This window comes from Oncorhynchus clarkii, chromosome 18 (assembly GCF_045791955.1).
Source record: "Oncorhynchus clarkii lewisi isolate Uvic-CL-2024 chromosome 18, UVic_Ocla_1.0, whole genome shotgun sequence".
In the NCBI taxonomy this organism is placed as follows: domain Eukaryota; kingdom Metazoa; phylum Chordata; class Actinopteri; order Salmoniformes; family Salmonidae; genus Oncorhynchus; species Oncorhynchus clarkii.
Window position 1 is genome coordinate 3254587 of NC_092164.1, and position 10391 is coordinate 3264977.

Sequence of the window (10391 nt, forward strand, 5' to 3'; positions counted from 1 at the left end):
CATAATGAAAAATATTCATTATAAAAGATATCTAACGGGCGAAATGATGAACGCGATGTGATTTATCTATTACCTAGTGCACAAGTTGATATGCTGCACAACAGTAATTGACTCACAAGGCTACGGTCTCTTCTCTTTGTGTGCTTGTAAACAAACACCACGTGACTGGGGGACTACCGTAAACTACTTAATAATGTGACAGATTCAATTAAGAAAGCAATGTTCTGTATCTCCTAACGTATTTCAAATTGACATTAGTCATTTAGCAGAACAGTAGTGAGTGCATACGTTTTAATATTTTTTTCGCACTGGTCCCCCGTGGGAATCGAACCCACAACTGGTCTACACGTGACCAACATCTACCTTCTCATTGAAACATTTCATCACGAAACAGTTCTACTGCAACTTTTTATGCACAGTGGAAAGTTGGAATGAATTACACAAACTCAGTTAGATAGAACCTGCTCTTACCATGAGAAACAGATTTCCCAATCTTCTCCTCCTCTTCTTCATCTTTAATGTTGACATTCAGCTCCAGTGTTTGACTGCAGTCTTCCAGCTTCACTGATGCCATCTCTGGATCCTGCAGTGCAAACTGGGCTCCTCTGTCACAATCAGGACCCAGTGACTGTAGGTTTGGACTTGGTGTGGAAGGAGAGAGGCAGGCTGGGTTTGTCCTCACTCTCGATGTTGCCGGCTTGTCAGAGAAATTCTATAAGAGAGAGTGCAGATTCTTTCAAACAACACGTTATTATAAGATTAGCTAAAATGGAGCAGTCAACTATGCACTTCAACAGTTGTGCAGTTAAGGCCCAACGAACAGTGACGGGTCTCCGCTTTTATAGAGAAGTACATCCTTTTAGTAGACGTGGCACATAGTGTGTAAAAGGCAATTACTTGTCTGTGCCGATTTAAGATAGCACGAGGTTGATAGCCCGAGGTCTCCACCGTCTAACTGTATTCCCAACAGCAAACACTATAATGTGCTTCTTTCTGCAAGTTCCCATACATGTGACTTCCTGTAGATAGTAAACCCACGGGATGTCAGATGCTGCGGACGTACCTAACGGATCATAGCTATACGCCCAGTCTTGTGACAAAGTCACACAAAGACAAGTTTGTATCAGATTAGAAAAAACACTAGCATATAACAAGAGACTATTCTTTAAGCAGTAAAACACGGGATATCATGACTAATTATGTAATTTTCCACTACAGGCCTCAGACTTAATCTGTGTCGGCAAGTAGTAATAAAGAGAAACGGACACAAAAGTTAGTCTTGACAGTTCTGTCACTTTCTTTATTCTCTAAAAATACATCATATTTTTTCTTGTTCAATTATCTCATTTCAATAGATCAGGTAGCTAAGCATTGACAACAAAACATTCATTCACATTAGACAACGTTCAAGCTATAAAACTAGGCAACGTAAGTGAACTTAACCTATAGTAGGTTTCCCAAATTCAAATAAATGCATAAATGACAAAAAAACATATAGTACATGGTTGCAGTTTGTTTTAGGCAGCACTATGTACTATTTGTAATTGGCTCACTGCTACCGCACCGCAAGCGGTACCAGAGCGCCAAGTCTAGGTCCAAAAGGCTCCTTAACAGCTTCTACCCCCAAGCCATAAGTTTGCTGAACAATTCATCAAATGGCCACCTGGACCATTTGCGTTGACACGCAGTCTACCATTCCGCAATACGTTTTATCACAGAGGACAATGTTAGGACTCATCATTGTAGTCTGTATAAAAATGTATGATGGATCTCTCTGTCTATAAGAAGAGAGCTGCATTCTCTTTTATTTATTTCCAAGCAATTTTACAGAAACTCCCTACAAATGTAACTTAATTAATTAAGTTAAGAATCATAAGTTACCAAACCCGTTCTCAGGAATGGATAACACTAGCGATCCCTTCAGTCTCCACATATTTGGGAAAATCTGCGTTTAGATTTTTTTGCCCATAATTTGTGGAACAATTTGCAGAGTTCGCTGCAGCTAGATGTGCTGGTGCCACTCAGGCAGTTTACATTATTGATTGAGGACCTCTATGTAGTTGAATGTGATTGCTTTTATTAAATATGTTTATTTTGTTATTATGTGCTGAATTATATTGTTTTATACACATACAGTACCAGTCAAAAGTTTGGACACACCTACTCATTCAAGGGGTTTACTTTATTTGTACTATGTTCTACATTGTAGAATAATAGTTAAGACATCAACACTCTGAAATAACACATATGGAATCATGTAGTAACCCAAAAAGTGTTAAAATCATTTAAAAAATATATATATTTTACATTCTTCAAAGTAGCCACACTTTGCCTTGATGACAGCTTTGCACACTCTTGGCATCCTCATGCACAAATGCCAATCGTCGGCTGGAGTGGTGTAAAGCTAACCATTGGACTGTGGAGCAGTGGAAATGCGGTCTCTGGAGTGATGAATCAAGGGTTCACCATCTACAGTCCGAGGGACAAATCTGGGTTTGGAGGATGCCAGAGAACGCTACCTGCCCCAAATGCAGAGTGCCAACTGTACATTTTGGTGGAGGATGAATAATGGTCTGGGGCTGTTTTTCATGGTTTGAGCTAGGCCCCTTAGTTCCAGTGAAGGGAAATCTTAATGCTACAGCATACAATGACATTATAGATGATTCTGTTCTTCCAACTTTGTGGCAACAGTTTTGTGGAAGGCCCTTTCCTGTTTCCAGAAATGGTTAGTTGAGATCAGTGTGGAAGAACTTGACTGGCCCGCACATTTCCCTGACCTTTACCCCATCGAACACCTTTGGGATGAATTGGAACAAATGGTCTGATCTATATCTTCAATCAAATTAAACATGTACTACTGTGACATTAAAATGTTTCATGGTATTTTTCATCAGTTGTTTTATATGAAATGTCATTACCACAACGCTAAGTCATTACCATCACGGTACATATTTTTGTTGCAAAAGTGTATTCAATTACAACTGCTATAAATTATTTTTCCCATATGTGAACCTCATATGCTTGTTCTTAAGATAATTTCTAAAGTAATGTAAAATATTAAGATTTTGATGTGGTAAATACATGTTTCTGAGTATCATCAAGGCAGATATGGACATTTAGACACGACAATAATGAATAAATGTAATTAAGGAAACTTCCAAATAGTAAAAATATATATATACAATTCATGTGAAATGTTATATAGAACACCGTAGGTGCAATTTCTGTCATTTCCGTTTCAACTAAAATAGCACATTTTTATGACATGGTGGTAATGACATTTCCTCTCAGGTATTTGGAGAAACCGATAAAAATATGTACATTCTTAAATAGTTTGGTCTCAGCCACTATTAGATCTTCTTTCCAGACCGAGTGGAGAAGATATTCAGATAAAAAGCCGTTTCAACAGGTTTCATTTCCAAAAATATTTACAAACAACCATATATTTAATAGAACAGGTGGCCTGTTAATAGTGATGCACGGATATAACAAAAAAACTGATACCGCGAAAACCAATGTAAAAAAAAAGCTGCGTTTTAAGCATTCTAGTACAGTTAAATAGTTAACACAACACACATGGACACAGCGGTCTGAGGCACTGCATCTCAGTGCAAGATGCGTCACTACAGTCCCTGGTTCGAATCCAGGCTGCATCACATCCGGCCGTGATTGGGAGTCCCATAGGGCAGCACACAATTGGCCCAGCGTCGTCCTGGCAGTCATTGTAAAATAAGAATTTGTTCTTAACTGACTTGCCTAGTTAAATAAAGGTTACACACACCACAAAAGTGTTACCAAAAAAGTTATTTTGTTGGCATTTAAGTATGTCTCCATTACCATTAAAACATAATCAAAACCCATTTATTTAACTTACTTGCTGTGCTGTTTCGTTAATTTGTTCAGTCACTTCATTCTCAACCAGGACTTCTATGGAACGCCGTTTGGGTCTTTGCGTGCCAAAAAAGACACAGTAGCTATAGTTAGCTAGCTAACAATTTAGCTAGGTATCATCATCTAAAATAACCCTAATTTATAAGACAGTTCTTATTTGATTAATGGTGGTCGGACCCATCTATGTGAAGCTAGCCACAATAAGGATTAGCAGCAATAGTGGGCTTTTCAGTAAGCCTTCAAAATAAAAGTAATTATACTATTTGTATTCATTTGCATCACTTTCAATTACACACTTTTATTTTGAAGGCAAACCGCAAATTCCACTATTGTGCTTAATCCTTATTTCGACTAGCTTCACAACACATAACCCGGTCCAGACAAATCTCACTAGTTTAAAGAAGCTAGCTGGCTTCTTATAACGTTCAATTTCAATAGGCGAACCACAAGTGGCAACCTAGCTATTACTTACAAGGATTCCGAAATCATTGCTAAGAATAATGAAAATGACTGCAGTTTTTACTGGCCATTGTGTTCAGGCTGGTTGTATTGGTGCTAGTTAGGTTACCAAGTTAAAGCTAGCTACCCCAGAAGTTGCGGTCGAACAAATAATGCTTTATTACCAACGCGGTATTGTAAACACATCGTTCGTGGTCGGTGTTTGCTGACATTTTTGTACAGCTTTGACAGTGCTACTGTATCATTTTTGACACGCAAAGACCTAAACGGCGTTCCGTAATATGTATGTCGTGAAGCTAATAGTAGTGACGCTATTACTGTGTAACTCTGGTAGGGCAACATCGGAAAAATAGCGCACTTGGTTGTGTTAACCGGTGCTTGACCAGTCGGCGAAAGCCAACATCACCCACGACAGTGAACGGTTGATTGTCAAGGGCAATGAATTCCATTATCTTGCATTTAATGGATTTCACCTTTGAGATGTCTTGCTGAAATGTTTACTTGTTGACTGGTAGACATTGTGGGCGAGTTTAGGAATGCTGTGTTGCACGTATAGCGCAACATTTTACGTGGCGTCATCACGTCACGTACCTTCGTTATATAAGTATGCACGTCAACTTTGACATCGGTTTTGCACATCTGGCGTTAAGCTAGACATCGGCCGTAGCATTTGTAGCTAATATCGGCGATTCCGATATGTTCAAGATATATCATGCATCCTACGCATTAATATAGACATTGGTGATTTTACCACTGTAATCAGATCCAACATTATGTTATGGTCATTTATTTGATTAGCCCACTAACCACGTGTTAAATGTGTAGTGTAGCCTACACTGTCTAGGACTATGAATTGGGCAGCTATAGGCTATTTGTTAATAGGATAATTCAAACGTGTGGATATAGGGCTAAATGTGAAATATTCATTGTCTCTGTGAATTGAAATTATGTTGTTCCCCACCAGTGCACCCAGAAGAGGAAACAACGATTCAATGTAGTCTAACATCTCTCTCAAACAGCACAGATGTGATTCACTGTAGAAGCACTGGTCCTCTTACATGTTAATTCCAGGTTGCATATTACAATATTTAGGGGCATATCAGAAGGTCTGCTCTGTCCATAACAGTCACACCAAGCATAGGGTTGGTTGGTATAAGATTGAAATGGGTAAATAATGTACCCATGAAAACCCTATGAAATAGCTCCCCAATACCCTCTGATGTATATATTTAATCCATTACATGAATGGTGACCACAGCCCTTCCAACAATACATTTAAATCATGTTTTACTGTGATTGTTCCACCCTGCTGAATGTATTCAATGTATTCCATTTCAAATGTGTCTCCCAGTGCAGCTTTACTTCCAGGCTATTATGACACATCTGGCAGTTTCTTCTATGTTTCTAGGCCCAGTACAATGGAAAACATGTTTTTTTGGTCACTACCATTCCACGAAAATACCATGCTATATTTTCTTCATTGTACTACAATCATACAATTTTGTACAGGTCTTCACTTCGGAGTGCTGCTGCATGCCCTTTGCCTCTCTTGACCATGTCGGGCAGGCCGGGCACAACACAACACACAAAGCTCAAGGCGCACTCTCCACTTCCCTCTAGTAGCTTCTTTAGCAAGCCTGATAATACATCACTCCCGATAGACACAAGCAAAAACTCTTGCAGAAATGTAGCAGCCTATACACCTAATCATTAGCAATCTGACATGTGTTATTGCATGGAAACTGTAGGCTACTAACAACAGCAGCTGCAAAGTCTAGCTTACTATGGCCCTGTCCCTCTGACCAGGGTAAACACAGTGGTAATGTTGTGTATTGTGTGTATATACAGTACTTCACTTCAAACAGTTTATTTCATTTAATTATACACAAGAGAAAAAAAAGCAGTTGCCCAGCATAAATTCATGTACAAACATTTTTCATTACATTTTTGTCATTTAGCAGATGCTCTTATCCGGAGCAACTTACAGGACAAAGAAGAGATAATTGCCTTGCTCAAAGGCACAATAACAGATCTTTCACCTAGGCTTGGGATTCAAACCAGCAACCTTTCAGTTAATGGCCCAACACTCTTAACCGCTAGGCTACCTGCCGCCAGATCAATTAACTTCAATACAGTTATTCAAACACATTCATCATCAATGACTAAAATAATGAATCTACTATTAAAATACAATTTAATAAACACAATTAGATGATTCATAGCCTGTTCATCATTAAACAAAAGTTGTTTAGTAATATTAAATAATCCACCCAAACTAATGCTGAAAACGGATCATCACACCATCTTTTCTGATATACACTAAACATTAGGAGTTGCACCCCCGTTGTCGTCAGAACATCCTCAATGTCCAAGGTGTTGAGAGCGTTCCACAGGGATTCTGGCCCATGTTGACTCCAATGCTTCCCACAGATATGTTGGGTTGGCTGGGAGTGGATCTCTACTCTGAATAGCTCGTTCCATCTCCTCCCACAGATGAACAATTGGATTGAGATCTGGTGACTCGGCAGGCCACTGCAGTAAGCTGAATTCACTGTCATGTTCTTGGAACCATTCCTGGACAAGCCTTGTGGCGTAATCCTGCTGAAAAAATCTATTTGCAGATGGATACACTGCTGCCATGAAGGATGCACCTGATTGGCAGTAATTATTTAGATATCCTGTGGCATTCAAACATTGCTCAACTTTTATCAAGAGGCCCAATGTGTGCCCTGAAAACACACCCCAACCATCACACCACCAGCCTGCAATGCTGACACACGGAGTGGATTTAAGAATAAATTATTTAAAGAACTACTTTAGTTGTATCTTTACTTTACTATTTATATTTTTATATTTATATACATATTACATTTATTCATATTGTTGACAACTTTTATGTCACCAAATTCCAATATAAAATAACGCACTTTTTACTCCATACATTGTCTCTGACACCCAAAAGTACTCGTTACATTTTTATGATTAGCAGGACAGGAAATGGTCCAGTTCACACACTTATCAAGATAACATCCCTGGTCATCCCTACTGCCTCTGATCTGGCAGACTCACTAAACACAAATGCTTAGTTTGTAAATGATGTCTGAGTGTTGGAGTCTGCCCCTGGCTATCTGTAATATATAAAAAACAACACAGTTGCTTAATTTTAAGGAATTTGAAATTATTCATACTTTTACTTTTGATTCTTAAGTATATTTACAATCAAATACTTCTAGACTTTTACTCCAGTAGTATTTTACTGGGTGACTTTCACTTTTAATTGAGTCATTTTCTATTAAGGTACTTTTTCCACCACTGGATGTATGTCCTCGTGGTTTCCTCCATACCCCAGTCCTCCCATCAGCGTGAAACAGCAGGAACAGGGATTCATCAGACCAGGCAATAGTTTTCCAATTTTCTAGTGTCCAGTGTTTTCATTCCTTAGCCCACTGCAATAGCAGTTTGTTGATTTTTGCTGAAAGCTAATGAGGATCCATAATAAATACACAAAAACTACATTATTAACGATCATAGCTTTTAACCTGGATTCACCTGGTCAGTTTATGTCATGAAAAGAACAGGTGTCCGTAATGTTTTGTACACTCAGAGTATGTTGTGTCTCCTAGCTCATTCCCGCAGAAACCTGCAGAGGGAAGCAGTACCACCCAGTCAACCATCAGACTCCAGTGTGAGACGTCTCACAGAGGATATTCAACCGTAAATTAATCTCTATCTTTACAGTAGAAACTAACAAAACACACCAAAACTGACAAGGTGCGCACTGATCAGTAAAGTAGAGGCTGACATTCTATAACGCTCGCTTTCCTCTGCATTGTTCTCTCACAGTGAGAAACTATAGGATTACAATAGAGTGTTCTACACTTGTCATTTGATCCAATTCAACGTTGCCAATTACTTAATGAGTTGAGAATTAAGTGGAGTGTCTAATCTTAGCTGGTCTGAGAGAACTGATGAGTCTTCTCTCTATGTATACATTGGTGTCGTTTTAAATGGCCCAATCTGTATAATCTCTTCTCACAGTCAGTGCAGTGATCAGGCTTCTCTCAAGTGTGTATCCGTTGGTGTGTTTTTACATTACCCAATCGGGAAAAACTCTTGCCACAATGAGAGCAGAAGTACGGCTTCTCTCCTATGTGTGTTCTCTGGTGACTTTTTAGCTCAGCTGTTTTAAAACATTCAGCTGTTTTAAAACATTTTCTAGTCAGATCAGGGGTAAGGCCTATTTCCTTTATGTTTACCTTGGTGTCATTTTAACTGGCCCACTCGAGAGAAACGCTTTCCACAGTCAGAGCAGGAGTAAGGCTTCTCTCCTGTGTATATGTTCATGTTATTTTAAGTGGTTCAGTTCAGAGACTCTTCCCATATTCAAAGAAGAGTAAAGCTTAACTTTTGTGTGTTCTCTGATGAACTATTAACCCAGTTGATGTTGTGAAGCATTTTACACAATCAGAGCAGGAGTAAGGCTTCTCTCCTGTGTGTATCCGTGCATGTCGTTTTAAGTGGCACAGTAGAGAGAAACTCTTTCCACAGTCAGAGCAGGTGTAAGGCTTCTCTCCTGTGTGTATCCGTGCATGTCGTTTTAAGTGGCCCAGTAGAGAGAAACTCACCCCACAGTCAGAGCAGAAGTAAGGTTTCTCTCCTGTGTGTGTTCTCTGATGAACTTTTAGCCTAGTTGATGTTGTGAAGCATTTTACACAATCAGAGCAGGAGTAAGGCTTCTCTCCTGTGTGTGTTCTCTGATGAACATTTAGCTCAGTTGACGTTGTGAAGCATTTTACACAGTCAGAGCAGGAGTAAGGCTTCTCGCCCGTATGTATACGTTCATGTGTTTTTAAGTGGTCCAGTACAGAGAAACTCTTCCCACAGTCAGAGCAGGAGTAAGGCTTCTCTCCTGTGTGTATACGTTCATGTTGTTTTAAGGTGCCCAGTTGAGAGAAACTCTTTCCACAATCAGAGCAGGAGTAAGGCTTCTCTCCTGTGTGTGTTCGGCGATGAACTTTTAGCTCAGTTGATGTTGTGAAGCATTTTGCACAGTCAGAGCAGGAGTAAGGCTTCTCTCCTCTATGCACTCTCTGATGAACTGTCAGAGCCTTTAATGATGTGAAATTCTTCCCACCATCAGTATTGGAATACCGATTCACTCCTGTGTGTATTTCTAGGTGTATTTTAAGCTTTGACAGAAATGGGAAAATCTCCTCACAATGTGGGCAGTGGTGAGACCTCTTCGCTTTGTGATCTTCCTGCTGTTGCTCTCTGGATGTAGAGAATGTCTCAACACGGTCTCCTGTGTGAACAACATCAGAAGAACCAGTCAGTTGGTGTGATATACACATCTATTTTATGTAGCCCTTATTACATCAGAAGTTGTCACAAATTGCTTTACAGAAACCCAGCCTTAATCCCCAAAGCGCAAGCAATGCAGTTGTAGAAGCAAAGTGGCCACGAAAAACTCCCCAGCAAGCAGGAAACTAGGAAGAAACGTAGAGAGAAACCAGGCTCAAATGGGTGGCCAGTCCTCTTCTGGCTGTACCGGGTAACATATGTATTCATATCAGTAGGCTGTACAATACAAAAGGGAATAAACTGTTTTAAAAGTGGGTGAAAGTCATGAAAATTATGAGCAATATCATCCACTCACTATCACAAGGGTTAGTAACCAGGCTGACAATGTAAATAATCATTTGTTCTTAACTGACTTGCCTAGTTAAATAATAGGTTAAAAAAATACTAATTTCATAGAACTTTAAAACACTGGCAGTTTGTCAACTTCCCTTCTTTAGTCTCCTATCTGATCACTCCAGACAGCCCAGTGAATAAAACATTCCCGTTACTGGTGTCAAACCACCAAGTCTCAGTAGCATGAAATAACATCTACCTTCTCATTGAAACAGTTCATCATGAAACAGCTCTACAGCAACTTTTAATACACAGTGGGAAGTTCGAATAAATAACAGAATCTGCTCTTACCATGAGAAACAGATGTCCCAATCTTCTCCTCCTCTTCTTCATCTTTCATGTTGACA

At 39.4% G+C, this 10391-nt stretch overlaps 1 protein-coding gene across 1 annotated transcript in view; it reads right to left on the reverse strand.

The window, feature by feature from the left end:
- Positions 1 to 8550: 8550 nt before the first annotated feature.
- The window catches only part of LOC139372892 (zinc finger protein 879-like), a 63810-nt gene continuing 61969 nt past the window's right edge, over positions 8551 to 10391 (reverse strand). The window contains exon 2 of the mRNA XM_071112749.1: positions 8551 to 9652. Coding sequence (XP_070968850.1) covers positions 8751 to 9652 — 902 coding nt within the window. The 3' untranslated portion in view covers positions 8551 to 8750. The remainder of the gene's footprint in view (positions 9653 to 10391) is intronic.